Source organism: Hemiscyllium ocellatum, chromosome 10, assembly GCF_020745735.1.
Source record: "Hemiscyllium ocellatum isolate sHemOce1 chromosome 10, sHemOce1.pat.X.cur, whole genome shotgun sequence".
Taxonomy (NCBI): Eukaryota; Metazoa; Chordata; class Chondrichthyes; order Orectolobiformes; family Hemiscylliidae; genus Hemiscyllium; species Hemiscyllium ocellatum.
This window is the reverse complement of record NC_083410.1, coordinates 18,661,869-18,686,148: the sequence shown is the minus strand read 5'-3', so window position 1 is coordinate 18,686,148 and position 24,280 is coordinate 18,661,869. Positions and strand designations below refer to the sequence as shown.

Genomic DNA, 24,280 nt, shown 5'->3' with positions numbered 1-24,280 from the left:
TATCTTTATTCAACCATCATGAACAGGAAGCAAGTTAACAGTAAAAGCAACAGTAATACACTTAATGTAGCAATTCTTTCATCAAATGATTCTTGCATATTTATACTAAGTTACTTATGGATTTCTCCAAGTCAAATCACACACATTCACAGTTTCAAGAGTTTACAATATCAATGAGCTAAAGAAAGCTAAATGGTGTAAAGATACTTTCATGTTACATTAATAGGGAGACTAGCAGCATGCAGTTAGCTGCAAACCAAATACAAAACAAATTCTAGACTTTTCCAGGACAAAATCCAAGACCTATTTTTGGAGGCCTTTCAAATTGTTTGTTTAATGCACTCTTGGAACATGGGCATCACTGGCTGGCCAGCATTTACTACCCATCACTAGTTGCTCTCGAGAGGGTTGTGGTGAGCTGCTTTCTAGAATCACTGCAGTCCACAGAAGTCATCAGTCTGTGCCTGTTTGGTCAGTTGCATACTTGACTAGTATGCAGCTGTAACTGTTTTCAGGCAGGCAAATGACAATTGAACATAGAAGTGTTTTCATATTCTTATCTTGAGCCTTCTTTGGACAAGGAGGAGCAACTTGTATGTGCAAACTGGCAAAGACCTTAAAAAGAACAGCACAATTTATTTGGATCCAAGCCAGCCTTCTTGAAATATAAAAGCACTTTTGCAGAATTTATTCTGATTATTAAAATTATGCTGTTAAAGTATGATACTAATTATATAATGGTAGCAAAGAAAGAAAGAAATAGGGCTCTCTATTCCCACTACCCCACATCCAGAAGAAAAAGCTGGGAAATTTCAGAGCCTGTTTCAGAAGTTTGCTAAAACTGATGAAAAACGACGCAATGAAAAACAAATTTAAAATGCATCAATACATTTCGCTGAAGGATATTTAATTAAATGGGATTTTGATAATTGGAGGTAACAAAAGTGATTTTTGAAAATTGCATTAAATAATCATTTGCCTGTTTTTGAATAATGAGCAAGAATATGTAATTGAATTTAGAAGATGAAACAGAATTTCATGTTAAAAGTGACGAGAAGACACTAAGATTTTGTTGCATTTATACTCAGCCTAGCTCTGTAAGAAGCTCTCAATTAACTGATTGAGAGATAAGGAAGATTTAAATCCCTCTAGTGCACAGCAGTGCTAAAGAATTGTTACATTTTCAGAGATGCCATTAAATTAAGGCTCAATGTCTGACTCATGGATATAAGAATCCTATCATAATATTCAAAGAGGAACAATCAGCTTGACTCAATTGATAACACTTCAAATATTCCTGTCTATTTCCAGTCAGAGTCAGAGAGAGCAATTTTAATCCGCAAGAATGGATTGGTTAGTGACAGGTAAGATTTGAAATCTTTCTAAATCTCAAAATTGACCGCAAACCCATCTACTTCTGAACTAGCAGAGCTGCTTCAGGGGAGACAATCAATCCATTATTTAGAGGTTGGTTAATCATTTTCAATTTATAAAAACGACAGTTTGTCTTTTATTTACTAAAATACGGTAGTTATTGCTGTAAAGAAAAAACGGACACTGTTTCTGTAACAATTCACTCCAATGCTGTTGCTGGACTACACCGATTTTGATGAACCCTGCACCGGAAGTCCAGCTGGAATAATCTGGCAAAGCTAAGTGAGAACCTTTTTGCCTGAAGATTTGTTCTGGTTGGAGAGGAACTTCACAGAGACAATGCTAAACTTTTGGAATTCTTTACCTCCAGGTGGATATGATCTCAGTCATTCATCATGTGCAACATGAAAACTGATATATTTCTAAAATGAATGGATAGCAGGACAATGGGATATAAATGCTGTGGATGTAGATGATTAACCATGATCTGCTTGAATGGCACAGCAGCACAACAGATTGAGCAGCCTACTCCTATTTCCCATGCTTTTCATTTAATTTCTTTTGAATGCATGGAAATGCATTTCCTAAAGATTGGGAATTTTGGCTTGGGAAAGGAGTGAGATGGGCTTAATCCATGAAGTATATTTACGGCAGTGTTTCTGAGAGGTTCAATGAGAATCATTTCACATATCATTTTTCATCCAACCTCCCCACCTTCTGTAGTATCCAACCCGTCCCATCGCAAATATGATCCCCAGTCCCAAGCAATTTCACACTAACGATAAACCCATTCTTCTTTCCCACACTCCCACAGCAGCAAGAAGGTCCAGCAGACTTCAGTTCATCAGGTGTTTCTTCAATGAAGTCGTGCCTTGAGGAGTGGAGAGATTTGCCAGAGGCCCAGGATACTAACAAGTAGCAAGTGTGTTTTGGGAGAATCATGGGAGTATTCAGAAGTGGGGAAGGCTTGCATTGGTCAAACCTCTAACCATCATACATACTCTCAACTGGTCATAAATTGAAGCAAATGGAAGTCCCAACTCCAAACCTGGCTGGCAGGCAGACCATCCTGAATTCCCTATTGGGAAAGCAACTACTTTTACTTGCACTCCTAGCAGGAAGGAATCAGGTTGATATTGTCTTGAGGCTTTTAAGTGGTCATTGATTCACTACTTGAAGGGCTTAATTAGTGGTGGTTGAAAATGTGGCTCATCGACCTTCCCCCAGAACTTGATTAGAAGTGATGGGAAAGTAGGGGCAGGTGTCTCTCCAGTGTCAACTTGCCCTATTACTTATCCTTCTCAATACCTTGCCTACCTCTTAAATGGAGAGGAAGATTCCACCCATGCTATCAGACCTGCATTTCTTTGATCTCTCATTAAACAATGGGGCTGGAGTGCTGTGGCTCAAAGGCTCAATCCAGGACTTGAAAATTAATTGAGCTTGGTTATATTACTGTCAGGACAGAATTCTATTCTGTGGGACATGTCATATTCTGTTGATTAAATTTAATCTGGCTTGACTGTTAACTGACATAACTCTTTGGGATGACAGGAAAGCAGCTACAATTAGTTTGCATAACTTTACTTGAACAATTATTTAAGGTAATCTATTTAATGTTTAGTTTACAACAGATTGTTTTATATTGAGTCCAGCTTTGTTTTATAGTTTGAACATTCAAATTGAAGTCACCTGTTCAGCTGTGAAGAGTGGCTCATCATTTATACAAGAAACGATAATAGAATGCATGTCCAACTGATCTCGTAGCTCCTCATCATCAGAAAGATCCAGGTTAATGTTATCATTCAGCTAGAAAACAAAAACAGAATCAACGTTTAAATTACTTGAATCTTTGATTATAATTCAAGCCACCATTTTAATAAATCATTCTTTTCATTTGCTTTTATTCATTGAGTTCTGAAGTACAAAATTACTGCAGTCAATTATTTCCACACTGTAGGGAATCTAATCTAATCTAGTGTTATTTGTATATGTTATGCTACATGGGTATTAATGAAGATCACAGGTGACTACTCCACTAAGAAACACAATGCTGTTCTAAATAGTGGTTTACTGAATGCACTAGGTAGTTTTCAATTTGTGCTATAAGGTAAGGATTTCGTTGTTCTACAAAGCAGGAGAAGGATAACAAATGCTGATGAACTGCAATCTAGTATAAGGAATAATTTCTATACGATTGAAAACTTCAGTTGAACTTTACTGGATCCCAGTATGTTGTGGCTGATGAGATCGCTAATTTTTTAAAAATTAAAATTAGCTTTATCGTCACATGCACTCTAATGTATGCAGTGAAAAGTTTGCAATGTCTCATTGCTTTGATGCCACCTTACATACAGGGTAATAGGTAAAGATACTTAAGTAGATATCACAGACTTGAAAGAAAGAATTATAAATAAAAGTTCAACATAAGAATTAAGAGTTGTTTTTTAAAAAGTCTTTTCACTAAATCTGTGCCAGCCCCAAGCCTTCAGACCACCTCAGCCAAGTCTCTAGATCACACTAGGCTTCAAGCCTCGCTTCCAGACCCCAAGGGCTGCATCTCTGATCTAGAACACACTTTTCCTGTGCCATCCCTGCAATAGCCTAGCCTGGGACTTGCTACCCCCATGCCAGCTTAACTTTCATTACCTAGTTCAGATTAAGAGGTCGAGGTTGGAGCAGTGAAAATTACAAGTTATTCGCCAAATAATATTCCAAATTCCAAACTATTCAGCCTCTCCTCTGCCAGTCCCACATTTCTGCAGCTACCAATCTGCTCAATCACACTTCCTTTCCATCTTTGATGTACTTGCCCATCCTGTTTCCCTACTATATCCCCTACCAGCTACCCAAAACAGAAATAGTTATTTTCAATAACTGGTTTAATGATTTATCTTGGAGTACAAACACAAACCCCATCTTCTCTGCTCTACTATGAGACAACTTCTTATAAACTTGTCCTCCCCATCTTTGAAGAAATAAAGAGGATCTCATGAATTTGTCACTAATATTTGTTCAGCTAGTAAGTTTGCAGATGACACCAAAATTGGAGGTGTAGTGGACAGCGAAGAGGGTAACCTCAGATTACAACAGGATCTCGACTAGATGGGCCAATGGGCTGAGAAGTGGCAGATGGAGTTTAATTCAGATAAATGCGAAGTGCTGCATTTTGGGAAAGCAAATCTTAGCAGGACTTGTACACTTAATGGTAAGGTAATGGAGTGTTGCTGAACAAAGAGACCTTGGAGTGCAGGTTCATAGCTCCTTGAAAGTGGAGTCGCAGGTAAATAGGATAGTGAAGAAGGCGTTTGGTTTACTTCCCTTTATTGGTCAGAGTATTGAGTACAGGAGTTGGGAGGTCATGTTGCGGCCTTACAGGACATTGGTTAGGCCACTGTTGGAATATTGCGTGCAATTCTGGTCTCCTTCCTATCTGAAAGATGTTGTGAAACTTGAAAGGTTCAGAAAAGATTTACAAGGATGTTGCCAGGGTTGGTGGATCTGAACTACAGGGAGAGGCTGAACAGGCTTCGGCTGTTTTCCCTGGAGCCTCGGAGGCTGAGGGGTAACCTTACAGAGGTTTACAAAATTATGAGGTGCATGGATAGGATAAATAGAAAAAGTCCTTTCCCTGGGGTCAGGGAGTCCAGAACTGGAGGGCATAGGTTTAGGGTGAGAGGGGAAAGACATGAGAGAGACCTCAGGGGCAACTTTTTCACGCAGAGGGTGGTACGTGTCTGGAATGAGCTACCAGAAGATGTGATGGAGGTTGGTACAATTGCAACATTCAAGAGGCATTTGGAAGGGTATATGAATAGGAAGGGTTTGGAGGGATATGGGCCGGGTGCTGGCAGGTGGGAGTAAATTGGGTTGGACTGAAGGATCTGTTTCCATGCTGTACATCTCTATGACTCTAATCAACCTATCAAGCCAAAAACTTTCCTCAAAGCCCCATCTGGACATGTTGAAAGCTTTGCATTTTTGTCTTGCTTCTCTATGTCTCATCTCCTGTGGGAGTTCAACTTATCCATTAGATTCATTCCCAGCTTCTTACATCCTATTTCCAACAAAATGATTATCAATTAGTCATTTCCTTCTCTCCATCTTGTCCAGTATTGCTCAATCTCACTCACTTTCCCTTCAAAACCATAATCATCAACTACCCCTTTAAAAAACTAATGACTCTCCTGTCCTGGCATATTACTGCCCAACCATTTTCCCTCCAAAGTCCTTGAACATATGTTGTCAATTCCCAAACTGGTGCCCAGCTTTTTCAGAACTCCATTTTGATCCTTTCCAACAGGTTTAAACCCAGAACTGAAATGGAGGATCCTGAGGGCCTGTATTTACATGTATTTGGAAAGGCAAGGATTAACTAGGGATATCAACACAGCTTTGTACATGGATAATCAGTGTCTCACAAACTTGACTGAGTATTTTTGTGAACAAGTAACAAAGAGCATTGAGGAGGGCAGAGCAGAGGACATGATCTATATGGAGAAAGTGAGGACTGCAGATGTTGGAGATCAGAGTCAAAAGTGTGGCACTGGAAAAGCATAGCAGGTTAGGCAGCATCCAAGGAGCAGGAGTCGACTTTTCGATGAAGAGCTTATGCTCTAAATGTCAACTCTAGTGATCTACATGGACATCACTAAAGTGTTTAACAAGGTTCCACATGGTAGACTGGTTAGCAAGTTTAGATCACACGGAATACAAGGAGAACTAGCCATTTGGCTACAAAACTGGCTCAAAGGTAGGTGACAGAGGATGGTGGTGGAGGGTTGCTTTTCAGACTGGAGGCCTGGGACCAGCAGTGTGCTAAAAGGGTTAGTATTGTGTCCATTGCTTTTTGTCATATATACACATAGACGTGAACACAGGAGGCATGGCTAGTAAGTTTGCAGATTACACCAAAATTGGAGGTGTAATGGACAGCAAAGAAGGTTACCTTAAGAGTTCAACAGGAGCTTAATCAGATGGGCCAATGGGCCAAGGAGTAGTAGATGGAGTTTAATTTCGATAAATGTGAGATGCTGCATTTTGAAAAGGTAAATCAAGGCAGCACTTATACATTTAATGATAAGGTCTTGAAGAATACTGCTGAACAAAGACACCATTGTGTGCAGCTTCATGATTCCTTGAAAGTGGATATACAAGTAGACAGGATAGTGAAGGTGGCATTGGTATGCTTGCCTTTATTGGTCAGTGCACGGCGTAGACAAATTGGAAGGTCGCGTTGCGGTTCTACAGAACATCGGTTGGACTGCTTTTGGAATCCGGTCTTCAATTCTGGTCTCCCTGCTATAGGAATGATGCTTTGAAACTTGAAAAGGTTCGGAAAAGATTTACAAGGATGTTGCCAGGATTGGAGGGTTTGAGACATAGGGAGAGGTTGAATAGGCTGGGGCTTTTTTTTTCTTGGAGCATTGGAGGCTGAGAGGTGACCTTATAAAGGTTTATAAAATCATACGGAGCATGGATAGGGTGACTAGCCAAGGCCTTTTCCCCAGGGTGAGGGAAGTCCAGAACTAGAGGGCACAGGTTTAGGATGAGAAGGGAAAAATTTGCTGAGAGGCAATGTTTTCACACAGAAGGTGGTGCACTTATGGAATAAGCTGCCAGAGGAAGTGGTAGTGGCTGGTACAATTACAACATTTAAAAGGCATCTAGATGGGTGCATGAATAACAAGTGTTGAGAGGAATATGGTCCAAATGCTGGCAAATGAGACTGGATTAATTTAGGCTATCTAGTTGGCATGGACTAGTTGGACTGAAAGATCTGTTTCCATGCTGCACAGATCTATGACTTTATTCCTGATCAGAGTTTGACTTCTCAATTCTTTTCCAATGCCTCTCCTCTGTTACCTAACTGGGTGAATTGGTCACTGCCTGATTTCATTCTGATCTATACAGTCACAACCAACAAATCGCCCCCATCACTTTCACCCTGCTCCTGCATTATGATGTCTTGATTCTGGATGTAGGTTTACTCGCTGAACTGGAAGGTTCATTTTTCAAACATTTCGTCATACTAAGTAACATCTTTAGTGAGCCTCCGGATGAAGCATTGCTGATGATTCCTGCTATCTATTTATATGTTTGGGTTTATTTGGGTTGGTGATGTCATTTCTGGTGGTGATGTCATGTCCTGTTCTTTTTCGCAGGGAGTGGTTTATGGGTCCAAGTCAACGCATTTGTTGAGAGAGTTCTGGTTGGAATGTCATGCTTCTAGGAATTCTCGTGGTATCTCTGTTTGGCTTTGCAGGAATCATCAGCAATGATTCAGTCTGCAGGCTCACTGAAGATGTTACCTAGTATGGTGATGAAACGTCTGAAAATGAACCTTCCAGTTTAGTGAGCAAACCTACATCCAGAACTTCAAACTGAGATACACATCTTCTCAAAACTCACGTCTCAATTCCCCAAAGATTACCTTGGTTTCTTGAAAGAATAAAGTGATCTGCAGCCCTCATCACAAAGTCTGCTTACTTGATACAAACTCCATTCCTCTTCCTGGGTACATTCTGAGCGGTGGGCTGCATGGCAAGTTGAAAGACTGGTGAATTTTATCTAGTAGTACATCCCTTCAGCTTTTTTTTTGCAACAAGCAAGCTACTGACTATACACACTAGTCAGGCTCAAAACATCTGTCACACAATGTCTAACGTTTGATAGGATTCTAGAATTGGACACATTTATTGGATAATCCTAAGTGTGCAAGGCATTATGCCAAAAACCAATTCAAGACCATCAGTCTGACTGGCTGCACATATTATTTATGCACAGGGCCCTGTCTGTTTTGGCAGAAATAGCATGTACACACACTGTACCTGTTTCACTTTAACAAAATAGGTGACAGTCATTGCCCTGTCAGGCAATGCCCTGATCAGAGTCAACTTGCCTTGTTTAAAATCTGAACAGAGCTTACTATTAACTGCCATTCAGCATTAATAGATTCAGTCTCCATAGCAATGCCTCTATCAGAGCCCACTTGCCACAGAATCTCTTCTCAAGTAGTATGAATGTTTGCTCGTTCCTCAAATTTGTACTTGTGAAAGGTCCTCAAGAACGCAAGATGAAGCTTCAACAAAACGTGGGTATTTTCTAAACTCTCCTGGTATGTTCGAGTGTTTCTAAAAAGAATTGCATATGGACAATGACAGCACTAGTACCTTATCTTCTAAATGACAAACAAATGTGGATGTGACATCGGACTACAGGAAGTTGTGTTGAACTCATGACAGGACAAGATTGAGGTCTTCAGTGGTCAGTGAAGTATTGCAAATATTGTTCAGTTCGGTTTGCTTTCTATATATCCAATAATACTGTACAATAGGTGAAGTGCTGACAGTGGTGATAAACTACTGGCAGCTCAGATACACAACAGAAAATTTAATAAGATAAAATGTAAACTCTGATGGACATTTTATTCTCAATAGACAATGATGACTCCAATGTTCACAGGGTTCTTTGATATCTAGCCACATGTAGTTCAATGTGATTTTTTTTTTCTTTCATTAATGTAGTTTGAATCTTATTTTGTTCATTTTTCTAAAAAGCCATAAAATAGACTGACAAACATTGACCAGACAAATGGTTAGAAATGAAACACTAATTACATCCAAGAACATAAATATTTCTATATTTCTAGCTCATTTTCATTCTTGCAATAAACGAACCATGGTTTTCAACAATCACATATCCACAACTCAGTAAGAGATTATGGGGTTGGATCTTACTCCAGCACCGTGGAAAAAAAAGACAAGCTAATAGTTTTAGTGTTTGAATACTGGATTGGTTTCCAGTGGGATATTTGTATAAAATGGATTTGGAATGGCAATCTCTCATTCTAACTAATCAATTCTAATGTGTCAGGCTAGCAAACTGGTCAGGTAAAAAGAGATCAGAGTTAGAGAAACAATTCAGAATGTGAACATGCTTCACATAAAAGCAATAAAAATAATCTTTCTCATTTGCCTGCAGGCACAAAAGTGGTGAAGGCTCATTTATCACAAACATATTCAGGAGGAATTTATTACTCCTAAATAGAGAAGGAAAGTTATTGATCTGATCTAATAATACATTGAATTACATGTGCCAATGCTTTAATCTTCATGATTGGGAAGGTGTTTATCATGGAACCTTCCAGGCTGTATATGAAAAATGTCTAAATAGATTCCATGCAGTCAGAACATCACAGTCAAGAAAGCACAGCAACGTCTCTACTTCCTCAGGAGGCTAAGGAAATTTGGCATGTCCACAAAGACTCTTATCCATTTTTATAGATGTAACATAGAAAGGAGCACAAGAAATTACACAGAGTCGTGAACATGGCCCAGTGCATCACACAAACCAGTTTTTCATTCACTGACTCCATTTATGCTTCCCTCTGCCTCTGGAAAACAGCCAACATAATCAAAGACCCCTCCCATCTCGGTTATACACTCTTCCACACTCTTCCATCAGTCAGACGATATAAAAGTATGAATACATGTACAAACATATTAAAAGAACAGTTTCTTCTCCACTGGTTATCAGATTTTTGAATGGACTTCTCAAATGTTAATGCTGATCTACCTCTCTGCATCTTCTCTACATCTGTTACACTGTATTTTACACTAGTTCTGTGACCATGATACTCCTCGTATGAAACAATCTGTCTCTGCAGCATGCAAAACAACACTTTCCACTGTATCTCGGTGTATGTGATAACAATAAATCAAACTCAAATGTTCAAGGCCATTCCAGAAAATTAACATAATCACGGTTATTATTGAGTGTAGGATGGAGAATGCAGTATTATCAAATTGATTATGTTTTGGCTAAAATACTAAACCAAGGTCCTCCCTACCTGCTAGTGGACAGAAAGGATTCCATGACACTTTTTAGCCACCAGCATTTTAAAAGGGATGATTGATTATGATAGAATTTGGAACATTGAGGAAGTGATAAGATTTTATAATTAACTGTTCTCTCTTTCTGAAAGAATATTCTTGTCATGTTTCCTGTATCTCAAGTTGCCGATAATGACAGATCTTGGTTTGATTTAAGGTTTATCCATTGAAGTAAGTTAACTGAAAACTGACTTTTCCAGACTTGCAGTTCTGAAATTCCATCAGTTCAAACCTGAAAAATCAAAAAACATACATGCAAAAGAAACTTAGTTGCATGGATTTTAAGGGTCTCTGTTTGGTAGGATTTAGTCTACACGGTGCCTTGGAATCTCATGCTGAACATCCTTGCTTTGTAATACAGTTATTCTTTAGTGTAACGCAACAGCTGATGTATTATGACCAAGAAAGGTTACTGAAAGGAGTTAAATTTTCTCCATATTTAATTATAATTATAATGTATTAAATAATAATTAATTTACATTTGTTTCATAAAATGAGTGTTAATTTTACTATATTTGTAAATCATTGCTGTAAACAAATTTGGTGAGGAACTGAACTTTGATTAAAAATTCTCTTTCCTGCTGGTTGGGCTTAATACACACAATATGACCGCTGCAGAATTGGACTCTGCTGCACAAAGCCTGAGAAGTGACAGCCTGCAGCACCAACAACAGTACTTATTTTTATTGCTTTGTTTATATAGTGTCTTTAAAATAATAAAAATTGCCCATGAGGTTATAATTGACAATAAGCCATGTTTAAAAATCCTAGGGCAAGTGACCAAAAGCTTGATTAAAGAGTTAGGCTTTGAAAAGGAGCAGAGAATTTTGGAGTTGAAGATAATAAGGGAAGGAATTCCAGTGTCTAGAACAGCTGAACATACAACTGTTAATGATGGAATGTTGAAAATCTGCAATGGAGGACAGGTGGGGATTGGAATACAGACCTCTGAAGTTGGTACAGTCAAAGCATTAGCAGAATTTGGAAGGGACAAGGATGATGAGAGTTTTTTTTATAAAAGTATCACTAAACAAAGAGTGAACGATGCTCAGGTTGCAATGTATAAATCACATTGGAAATCACAGTAGAATTTTGGATGAGGTCAGATTTAGGAGGTTGGAACATGATATTTAAAAATGCTACCGCATTAATTACTACAGGCCCAGTAAAATGCTACAACATTTAATTTGCTTTCTCCTACGATTGCACTGAACGCCGACTATTATCATTTCTCCTGACTCTTTAAAAACAATTTATTGGATTTAGAATATCCTGAGGGCATGAAAGGTGCTAAATACAAAAGATTTATTTTTCATGTATTCCTTCATTGCAAACACAAGAGGAGGCAGAAATGAGAAAGGGTCACTCGTCCTCCTGAACCTGATCTCTATTTGTGTTATTCTTCAACCAGGGCAACTTTATTGCCTTTCAAACATCTATAATACTTTACTTCTATAAATTGTTTTAGCAATTCCTTGAAGGCTTGACATTGTCCTAAAATGCAACACCCAGAAATAGATATAATGCTTCCATTTAGGCAAAACCAATTATTTATAAAGGATTAGTATGATTTCCTTGGTTGTCTGCTGTAATACTGTCATAGAGTCATAGAGATGTACAGCATGGAAACAGCTTTAGGTCCAACCCGTCCATGCCGACCAGATATCCCAACCCAATCTAGTCCCACCTGCCAGCACCCAGCCCATATCCCTCCAAACCCTTTCTATTCATATTCCCTTCCAAATGCCTCTTAAATGTTGCAATTGTACCAGCCTCCACCACATCCTCTGGCAGCTCATTCCATACATGTACCACCCTCTGTGTGAAAACGTTGCACCTGAGGTCTCTTTTATACCTTTCCCCTCTCATCCTAAACCTTTGCCCTCCAGTTCTGGACTCCCCAACCCCAGGGAAAAGACTTTTTCTATTTATTCTTTCCATGCACCTCATAATTTTGCAAATCTCTATAAAGTCACCCCTCAGCCTCCGACGCTCCTGGGAAAACAGCCCCAGCTTGTTCAGCCTCTCCCTGTAGCTCAGATCCACCAACCCTAGCTACATCCTTGTAAATTTTTTCTGAACCCTTTCAAGTTTCACAACATCTTTCAGATAGGAAGGAGACCAGAATTGCACGCAATATTCCAACAGTGGCCTAACCAATGTCCTGTAAGGCCGCAACATGACTTCCCAACTTCTGTACTCAATAGTTTGACCAATAAAGGAAAGCATATCAAACGCCTTCCTCACTATCCTATTTACCTGCGACTCCACTTTCAAGATGCTATGAACCTGCACTCCAAGGTCTCTTTGTTCAGCAACACTCCCTAGGACCTTACCATTAAGTGTATAAGTCCTGCTAAGATTTGCTTTCCCAAAATGCAGCACCTTGCATTTATCTGAATTAAACTCCATCTGCCACTTCTCAGCCATAGGCCCATCTGGTCATGATCCTGTTGTAATCTGAGGCAACCCTCTTCGCTGTCCATTACATCTCCAATTTTGGTGTCATCTGCAAACTTACTAACTGTACCTCATATGCTCGCATCCAAATCATTTATGTAAATGACAAAGTAGAGGACCCAGCACTGATACTTGTGGTCACCACTGGTCACAGGTCTCTAGTCTGAAAAACAACCCTCCACCACCACCCTCTGGTCTTCTACCTTTGAGCCAGTTCTGTATCCAAATGGCTAGTTTCCCCTGTATTCCGTGAGATCTAACCTTGCTAATCAGTCTCCCATGGGGAACCTTGTCGAACGCCTTACTGAAGTCCATATAGATCACATCTACTGCTCTGCCCTCATCAATCTTCTTTGTTACTTCTTCAAAAAACTCAAATCAAGTTTGTGAGACATGATGTCCCAAGCACAAAGCAATGTTGACTATCCCGAATCAGTCCTTGCCTTTCCAAATACATATACATCCTGTCCCTCAGGACTCCCTCCAACAACTTGCCCACCACCGAGGTCAGGCTCACTGGTCTATAGTTCCCTGGCTTGTCCTTACCACCCTTCTTAAATAGTGGCACTACGTTTGCCAACCTCCAGTCTTCCAGCACCTCATCTGTGACTATCCATGATACAAATATCGCAGCAAGAGGCCAGGCAATCATTTCTCTGGCTTCCGACAGAGTTCTTGGGTACATCTGATCAGGTCCTGAGGATCTATCCACCTTTAACCGTTTCAAGACATCCAGCACTTCCTCCTCTGTAATCTGGACATTGCAAGATGTCACCATCTATTTCCCTACAGTCTATATCTTCCATATCCTTTTCCACAGTAAATACTGATGCAAAATATTCATTTAGTATCTCCCCCATTTTCTGTGGCTCCACACAAAGGCTGCCTTGCTGATCTTTGAGGGGCCCTATTCTCTCCCTAGTTATCCTTTTGTCCTTAATATATTTGAAAATCCCCTTTGGATTCTCCTTAATTCTATTTGCCAAAGCTAAATCATATCCCCATTTTGCCCTCCTGATTTCCGGGAATATCCGCCCTCAGCACAACTGTAATGCTATCCCTGATTAAAAATGCCACTCGCTCTCCTATTTTGCCTCTCTTTCTATCCTTCCTGTAGCATTTGTATCCTGGAACATTAAGCTGCCAGTCCTGCCCATCCCTGAGCCACGTTTCCGTAATTGCTATGATATCCCAGTCCCATGTTCCTAACCATGCCCTGAGTTTATCTGCCTTCCCTGTTAGGCCCCTTGCATTGAAATAAATGCAGTTTAATTTATTAGTCCTACCTTGTCCCTGCCTGCCCAGTTTGACTCACTTCTGTTCTCAGCTGTACCCGTCTCAGATTGATCTCTTTCCTCACTATCTCCCTGGGTCCCACCACCATCACCACCCCACCCCACCCCCCCTCCCCTCCCCCACCACACTAGTTTAAATCCTCCCAAGCAATTCTAGCAAATTTCCCTGCTAGTATATTAGCTCCTTCCAATTTAGGTGCAAGCCATCCTTCTTGTACAGGTCACTTCTACCCCAAAAGAGATTCCAATGATCCAAAAATGTGAATCCTTCTCCCATACACCAGCTCCTCAGCCATGCATTCATCTGCTCTATTCTCCTATTCCTGCCCTCACTAGTTCATAGCACTGAGAGTAATCCAGATATTACTACCCTTGAGGACCTCCTTTTTAAAATTCTACCTAACTCTCTGTAATCTCCCTTCAGAGTCTCAACCTTTTCCCTTCCAATGTCATTGTCCACATTGGAACCAATGACCACCTGCTGGCCCCTCCCCCCTGTGAGAACATTCTGCACCCTCCGAGACATCCTTGATCCTGGCACCAGGGAAACAACACACCATTCTGCTTTTACTCCGCTGGCCACAGAAACGTCTGTCTATACCTCAGACTACAGAATCCCCGAACACAATTAATCTCTTGGAAGCCGGCGTACCCCTCATTGCATTAGAGCCAGTCTCAATACCAAAAACTTGGCTGTTTGTGCTATGTTCCCCTGAGAATCCATCACCCCCTACATTTTCCAAAACAGCATACCTGTTTGAAATGGGTATATCCACAAAAGACTCCTGCTCTAGCTGCCTACCTCTCTTACCCTTCCTGGAGTTAACCCATCTATGTGACTGTATCTGAGACTTTTCCCCCCTTTCTATAACTGCCATCCACCACATACTGTAGCTGTTGCAAATTCCTCATCGCTTCTATTGGTCTCTCCAACCGATCCACTCGATCTGATAAGATTTGCATCCAACAGCATTTATGGCAGATATAATCCGCAGTAACCCTTAAACTCTCTTTAAACTCCCACATCTGACAAGAAATACATATCACTGCAAAGGCCATTTTTAGTCCTTCACAATCTACAGACCCAGAAAATAACACCGCCTTATTCCTCTACAAACACTGCCCCAGGTTAAATTAATATCTATGGCTTATATTTTAAGTTTAATCAAGAGACTTATCTCCAAAAGCATATAATCAAGAAAGAATCCACTGTACCCACTACTGCAGCCTTTCTATTGGACAGACTTAAAACATCAATTAACTTATCTGATTCTGTGCTGTGAAATGTATTATTTAGAAAGCATTTGGGATCCTTGGATTTATGAACAGCCATCTCAACCTCCTCTGCTAGCTTCAAAGATTTGTGAACATATACTCCAAAGTGTCACGGTTCTGCAAACCCTTTTAAAAGTGTGTCAGTTAGTTCATATTACCTCTCGTCATTCTTCATATTCTATTTTTTGGCATTGAATGTGTCACTTATATCTTCCAGTGGCCTTTTACTATCAGCCTCATTATTTGCTATATTTCAGACTTTCACATCGTGTAAAGTATTAAAATGATAACCTCAACATGGGAATACAGGGTATTGACAAAAGATCCAAAACAGTGATCCCAACGTTGAATCAAAAGGAACTCTATCGTCTGCCTTCTTGGGTCTGAAAAGCAACTGCTCCCCAATGCACTCAGCTTTGAATGTCTTAGCCACATTTAAAAGCCAAACTGATGCTGTCTTAATTTCCATTAGCACAAATTCTGTACAGAAATATATTTAATAGTATTTGGTGAAACAGCATTTAAAATCAAGAAACATATCAACCATATTCTCCTCATCAACCTTCTGCTACTTCATTAAATAATTCAAATGTTACTAATAACTAATAATGGCTTTGTGTGGGGGAAATAGTGTGTCACTAACTTGATCGAGTTTTTTGAAGTGACAAAGATTGAAGGCGACAGAGCTGTGGATGTTATCCATCTGGACTTCTGCAAGGTGTTTGACAAGGCTACGCATGGCAGACTGGTTAGCAAGGTTAGATCACATGTAATCCAGGGAGAGCTAGCCATGTGGATGCAAAATTGACTCCAAGGATGCAGACAAAGGATGGTGACGTAGGCTTGCTTTTTGGACTGGAGTGGTCTGCCACAAGGATTAGTGCTGGGTCCACTGCTTTTCATCATTTATATAAATGATTTGGATGTGAACATGGGATGTACAATTAGTAAGTTTGCAGATGACACCAACATTGGTGAAGTAGTGAAGGTTATCTCAGAGTACAACATGACCTTGACCAGATGGGCCAAGTAGTAGCAGATGGAGACTAATTTAGATAAATGTGAGGTGTTGCATTTTGCTAGGCAAATCAGGGCGGGATGTATACACAGAAAAGGTGGATGGTGTTTAGTATGCTTGCTTTTATTGATCACTGCATTGAGTATACGAGTTGTGATGTCATGTTGCAGCTATTCAGGACATTGGGGTTAGGCCAGTTTGTAATACTGTATTTATTGCTGGCCGCCCTGCTGTAGGGAAACGGTTGTGAAACTTGAAAGGGTTCAGAAAAGATTTACAAGGATGTTGCCAGGATTGGTGCTTTGAACTATACGGAGTGGTTGAATAGACTGGCGCTATTCTCCCTGGAGCGCCGGAGGCAGAGGGGTGACTATTTGGAGGTTGATAAAACCGTGACAGGCATAGATAGGGTGAATAGCCAAGGTCTTTCCCCCATGGTAGGGGGGGGTCCAAAACTGGAGGGCATAGGATTAAAGATGAGAGGGGAAAGATTTAAAAGGGACCTAAGGGAAACTTTTTCACGCAGAGAGGGATATTTGTATGGAATGAGATGCCAGAGGAGCTGGTGGAGGCTGATATAATTACTACATTAAAGACATCTGGATGGGACCTGAATAGGAAGGATCTAGAGGGATATGGACCAAATGCAGGCAAATGGGACTAAACTAATTTAGGATATCTGGTCAGCATGGACAAGTTGGACTAAAGCATCTGTTTCCATGCTATACAATCCTATGGCTAAGTGCAACACACTTCCATTATTTTCAACTGTGCAAATGATTCAGTGTTGGTAGATCAACAGTGTAATTTTGGTCTGTTCGGACATAAATTTATAATACTTGCGAAAAAAACTGAAATGACAAAATCAGCCTCATATTTTAGAAAGTTCATAGTTATAAAGAATTGTATAGAATATTTAAGAGTTTAACTGACTAAGCAAACGGATATCACAATTCCCTTTTCTCAAAGATAAGACATAACGTGCAATATTGTAAAGCAATTAAACAAGATGAATAGTCATCAAGGTATATATAACACTGAAAAAGAGATTATTACTCCAGATTCCAAACATCCAAAGAAATACAGAAATATACAGGATCATATGATGACCTTTGATGTGAAAGCAGCACAGCAAGGACATTTTAATTTCATTAAGACATCCATGGAATCTGTAAATGGTTTTAATAAAGTTTGAAAAGTACACTCAGGAGTTGTATTTGGCACATGCATTTGTCCAGGACATTATTGACTGGAGTGACCATCGCATTCTTTGTGGAAATAAAATTCCCTATTCATATTTATGATACTCTTCATTATTCTACATGCAATTACAGCGTTAAATGGGTTAGATATTGAACAAGTCTAATAATTCAAGGGCATCCATGTGGCACTGTGAGCCATCAGGAGCAGAGTTATGCTAAAATGAAACCTCCAATTTCATGGTTTGACATATCCCTTCATTCTACCATTATTGTCAAGCCAAAGAGTCAATCTTGCTTCAATGAAGAGTGTAGAACATCATGCCAGGAGCAGCAACAGGCATACCAAAAAAATGAGGTGTCAACCTGGTGAGCGCAGAAATACTTGTGTGCCAAAAATCCTAAGTAGTGATAGTCCAAGTTAAGAAATTCTACAACCAATGAATCAGATCTATGCTCTACAGTTCTCCACATCCACTTGTGAATGGAAGATGACATTTAAATAATTCATTGGAGGACAAGGTTCTCAATATAACTCCACCCTCAAAGATGCAGAAGCCAGCACACTGCAAAAGACAAAGCGGAAGCATTTGCAACAGTCAGCCAGAAGTGCTGAATTAATGATCCATTGTGGCCTCCTCCAAAGGTTCCCAGAATCACAGGTACAGTCAATTTGATTCATTGCAAGTGATACCAAGGAACAGCTGAATACTGCAAAAGGCTCTGGGCCCTGACAACATCAGGTCAATCATTCTAAAGTTTTCTGCTCCAGAATGTTCCACATGTCTAGGCAAGCTGCTTCAACGCACCTACAATGCTGGCATTAACCTGACAATTTTGGAACGAAGAACAAAAGAACAGTATTATTTTAAAGGAAGGAAAACTGCAGAATGCTGAAACACAAAATGAACTTGGGGGTACTTGTGTAGAAAAACACAAAGCTGGCACACAGGGCACAGCAGGTAATCAAAGTGGTCAATGGAATACCAGCTCTTATTTCAAACTGGTTGGAATAAAAGAATACGGAAGTCTGAAGTGCTGTTAAGACCACATCTGGAGAAGTTTTGGTCCTCTCTCTTAAGAAAAGATAATATTTCACTGCAGACAGTACAGAGAAGGTTCACCTGATATGGATCTTCTTTGAGAAAAGGTTAAGCAAGTTGTGACTCTACTCATCGGATTTCAGAAGGGTGAGAGGTGCTCTCATTTGAAAAAAATATAGGATTCTTAAGGAGCTTGATAGGATAGATGCTGAAAGGATGTTTCTCCCTCATGGGAGAGTCTAAGACCAGAGGGCATAGTCTCAGAATTAAGGGGTTTCTTCTCTCAGAGGTTTGAATGTCTTTGGAATTCCTTGCCACAGAAAGCTGTTGGGATAAAAGCCCTCGTATATGCAAGGCTGAGATAGATTCTTGAACAGTAGGGGAATCAAGTATTATAGGAAAATGGCAGGTAAGTGAAAGTGAGGAGTGTCAGATCAGCCATGATTGTATTAAATGGTGGAGCAGGCTCAAGGGGCTAAATGGCCTACTCCCATTCCTATTTCTTATGGTCTCATGAACTAATGTGTAAAATTGCCCAGATACATCCTGTACAAAAAAATGGTCAAACTGAATCTAACCAATTCCTATCCCATCAGTTTACACTCATCAGTATAGTCATAGAAGTGATCATCAGTAAAATCGATCAGCACATATTTTGCAATAACCTGTTCACTGACTCTCAGTTTAGATTCCATCAGGGCCACTCTACTCATGACCTTATTACTGGCTTGGTTCAAACATGGACAAAATAACTGAATTTCAGAGGTGAAGCGAGAATGAATACCCTTGATATCAAGGTCATATTTGATAAAGTATGGCATCAAGGAGCTCTGACAAAACTGGAGTCAATGGAAATGTGGGAAAAACGCTCCACTGGTTAGAAACATATCTGGCACAAAGAAAGATGGCTGTTATTGTTGACTTCAGTCATACCAAGACATCTCTACAGGAGTGGCCTAGGCCCAATTACCTTCAGCTGATTTATAAAGGAGGTCAGAATTGGGGATGTTAGCTGATAATTGCAGTGTGTTCAGCACCATTCACAATTCGTCAGTTAATACAACAGTCCACACCTTCCAAAGGTAGCAAAACCTGGACAATATCCAGTTTTAGACTGATTGGAAGTTAGCATTCACACTACACAGATGCCAGGCAATGACCATCTGCAACAAAGGAGAACTTAACTATTAAACCTAGACATCAGTGGCATCACCATCACTGAATCCCTCACTATCAACATGCTTAGCATTATTGTTGACCAGAAGCTGAAATGGCTCATACACAAATATTTTGGCTGCAAGAGCAAGTCAGAGGCTAGGAATCACAGAGTGAATAACTAATCTCCTGTCTCCCAAAAACCTATTCACAACCTATGAGATGGTTATGGAAAACTCCACTTGCCTGGATGTGTACAACTTCGATTTCAATCAAGGAGCTTAGCACAGTCCAGGACAATGCATCCATTTGATTGGCAACACATTCACAAACATTCATTGCCTCTGCCAACAACACACATGATATCACCTACAGGAGCATGGCAGAATTCACTAAGTGTCCTTACTCAGCTCCTTCCAAATCCATAATCACTACCACATAGAAGAACAAGGGCAGCAGATATATGGAACGTTACCATTTGCTAGTTCCCCCTCCAACCCACTCACCATCCTGAGTTGGTCATATATTGCTGCTCCTTCAGTACCACTGAGTCAAAATCCTAGAACTCCCTAACAACGTTGTGGCAGAAGGGTGAACAGAGGTCTGTTTACAAGCAGATGTATTCAATACAGTTAAACAAAACAGCAAGCCAAAGCAGGGTAAAAGTAGTGTTGTGAATTTGACAATTTTACCTTTGCTTCTACATCTTTGCCAGAGTTGACCAGCCTATTTAATGGTATTTATTAGAGGGCTTGCATTAAGAAGTTCTTTGGGAACACTGGTCTTTAAGACTGTGGCAAATCTAACTAAGGAGGCTCTATAATTTGCTCCATTCAGACAATGATTGTTTCTAGGTACGCTGCCAATGAACACAACTAGAGGGCTGAATCAACTGACTAGAAAAGCAAGAGATCCAATGTTACAGAATTTTGGAACTAGACTCTGTGCTACATCTGTGGGGAGTCACACAGCTGCTTGTACTTGTAGAAAACTTATTGAATTAATTAAGGTGAAATTTACCTTCACCTTTATTTGAAATATAATTTGTCTGTTAATTCATGTTTAATTTGCAGTGATCCTCATTCACATTAAAGTAGAAGTTACAAAGAGTAAAACCATCTTGATAATTTCTTCATTTTAGAACATTTTGGTTCACAGTTCCCTCATTGGGATTGTAACGAAATTGATGTACTTGGCAGAGCTTGTAAAGGTGACATAATAAAACTAATTGAGAACACTTTACAACAGTGACAACTGATCTAAAGACTATAACGGGCAATAATAATTAAGGCCTGCAGATGAGGAATCCATACTCTGGACTCACTCTCTCACACACACAAAAAAATCATTGGTGAGTGTGAAGTATGAACTCCTAACATTAATTCTGTACAGAACTGTAGAAGTGCCTGGTAACTGGTTGCTGTACATTAGGAAGAGCCTCTTGGGTCTAATGTCCTTCAAATCATACCAATTAATTCCTGAGTTGGAATGACTGCAAGCTGTCATCTTTTGGTACTGTATGGGCAACTGGTCCACAAACTTTTTTGATGGGGACCCCATCAGATAAATTTATAATAGGAAATTAAGACAATTGGACAGCTAACTGGAATTTAGTTTAACAACGATGAAGTCAGTTGAATTGCAAATTCTTGGCTGCAGTTGACAAAAGTCAGATCCCCTCTGAAATAGTACACCTGCTATAACTGATCTGGACGGATGTTAATATAAAGTAAAGTAGTTATTTCTGAAACCGCTCTCATTTTCCCTTCAAAAGTCTGCTGTTTTATGCCCAAGCCAAAGCTCATTACAAAGTTTTTCACAACAGAATACTAAAGACATGTTGAAAACTTTAGTACAGATGAAAAAGAATCAAAATTAACAGCAAATAATAGAATATTAGTTAACTCAATATAGGCAGTTCTACTGTGAATTTGATATATCAAGTAGATAAACCACTGTGAATGAAACACTAACAGAATGTTTATATAGTTTGTCATTCTTAGAAATGCTTACAGAATTGAAAAAAGCTACAGTAAAAATGGAACAAAGCACCACTGTGCACTTCATTTTAATGCATTTTATGCTCATAATCTGCCCGTATGTATGCCCTTACTGCAGTGACCAAGATGACTTTTTGACACCCTCCATTGTGTGCATTCAAATAGTCAAATTTGGCTTCTCTACCATTTAACTATTTGTCTCCATCCATTTTCAAAAGAGTTACATTCACTATTCATACTTTGCAGAAGCCTTTTGCCTGGTTTCATCTTTTTGAAAAAAAATTCCTGGCATATGGGTGTTATTGGCAAGGCTGTCATTTTTTCCCCACTTGTTTCCTGAGAAGATGATGGTGAACATTCTTCTTAAACTATCACTATTGTAATGTAGCAAAACAGATCAATTACTTTTTTTTGGAACCTATGTGCAAATTAAATCACATGACTGACCAGCTAATCTATTGTGAAATATTCAGTTGAAAGAAGGACATTCTCCAGGACATCAAAACAGTTTGATGAGATCTTTACATTCATTAGTCATGCAAATAATAGAATATTAATTAACTCAATATAGGCAGTTCTACTGTGAATTTGATATATCAAGTAGATAAACCACTGTGAATGAAACACTAACAGAATGTTTGTATAGTTTGTAATTCTTAGAAATGCATACCGAATTGAAAAAAGCTACAGTAAAAGGTCCTACCCATCAGGATTAGCACACCCTTCAAGTTTATGAGCAATATACTAATAGATCAACTTAATTTCAATAACTAGACAAATATGTAAAAGCATGGAGGCATGTACTGGTGGACAGAAAATCAATCTGCATTTTATTTTAAAAATACTTCAAAATAGTTTTAATAGCATTTATTCCTCTGAATACACAGCCACAATTCATTGTAGAAAGTAGTTTTCTTCAAGTTAATTAAAATAGCGGTTCCCCTAATCATTGTCCTATTACCAATTATACCCGGCTTCACAAAAAAGGACAATTCCCAAATGGTAGGCCAATATACGGCAGATTAGTTATAACTGCAGCATTAAATATTATATTTTGTAGCATTGGTTAATCATTTCCATTTTCATACTTTTTTTGACAGTTGTATTGTCACAAATGTTCTGTGTTCGCTGGCCTAACTCAGTTTGGATTCATTTAGATGTCAACAAAATTTACAGGATCAGCAATGAAGACGCTCACTTTCAGACAAGTGTCTCAATTGATTAAAAACATTGGTAGCCTTTTGATTTTTATTTATTACTATCTTCTGTAATTGGATGGAATCAGCTGTGCACAAATACTCAAGAATAAAATCTCAAAAAAGAACCGTACACATGTTTTTGAAGTAAATAATAAATGCTTACAAACGTTTTCATGAAACATCTTCGATAGATTTTACACAATGACCTTTGCTCACTACCCATGACACATGTTTAAAGATGGGTTCTGCGTTGTTGTGCGTAGACAGAGAGAGACAATGAAATTAAATGCTTTTTGCACTACACAAGTGGCAGGACAAGTCACATCATTAAGTATCACAAAAATAAATCTTTCTAAATTCTAGCTGACTTTGAATTTCATTTTTTGCCCAGATGTTTAGATTTTTCTAAGAGAATCACGAAGCTTGTTGCCTAGCTTGTAGTTTGTAGGACAATCCAAATGGCACATTTGAAAGTAATGAAGTGGTGGTTTCGATGTTGGACAGAGGTGGACAAAGTCAAAAGGAGCATGATATTCAACATGTACTGCCCAAAAGACAAAAGAACCCTACCTGATTTGCCTGCAAACTTTCAGATATTAAAAATCACACAATGCTAGGTTATAGTCCAATAGGTTTATTTGGAGGTACTTGCCTTCGGAGTGCTGCTCCTTCATCAGGTAGCTGTGGAGTAGGAACATAAGACACAGAATTTACAGCAAAAGATTGCAGTGTCATACAACTAGGTTTGCTCACTATATCGTCTCAGTTGCATGACAATCTACCACAGCTACCTGATGAAGGAGCAGCACTCCGAAAGCTAGTATTGTACTTCCAAGTAAACCTGGTGTTGTGACTTCTAATATCTGAAAGTTTGCAGGCAAAATCAGGCAGGGTTCTTCTGTCTTTTGGGAAGTACATGCTGAATATCTGGAAGGACAGAAATATATTTAGCTACAATAGCGAAGAGAAAATCCTACCCCCAGATTCAATTGTAAAGCACCCTCTTCAATTAACTAACAATGGCTCAGACTATAACTTCCTGTACTGTATATGGTTTCAGAAATCAACAGCCTCACATTTTAAAAAACCCGATAGGTGTACAAAGTCTCACTCAAGTACACAGCTGGGTAATCTCCATGTTGAAATATGCAAGAAGTTATTCGCTAGAAAAAGAGAGCCAATAGCAGCTTTGGACGGATTCAAGAAGATTAAAGGGGGCACCTCAGAGAGAGACAGGAAAGTGTAACAATGATAACGTTTCCTTTAACTTTGATTTGCCATGCGTGATTAGCTCAAATGAACTGTGTAGTCCCCTTAGAGTGTATCAGACAACCCTTATAAATGTTGTTGCAGCTTCAAAAGTCCAAA

The 24,280-nt window shown here is 39.3% G+C and overlaps 1 protein-coding gene across 1 annotated transcript in view; it reads right to left on the bottom strand.

Annotated features, from left to right (window-relative positions):
- The window catches only part of fez2b (fasciculation and elongation protein zeta 2b), a 125,443-nt gene that overhangs the window by 50,427 nt on the left and 50,736 nt on the right, over positions 1–24,280 (bottom strand). Inside the window, exon 3 of the mRNA XM_060831319.1 lies at positions 3,067–3,183. Within this exon, the coding sequence (XP_060687302.1) occupies positions 3,067–3,183 (117 nt within the window). The remainder of the gene's footprint in view (positions 1–3,066; positions 3,184–24,280) is intronic.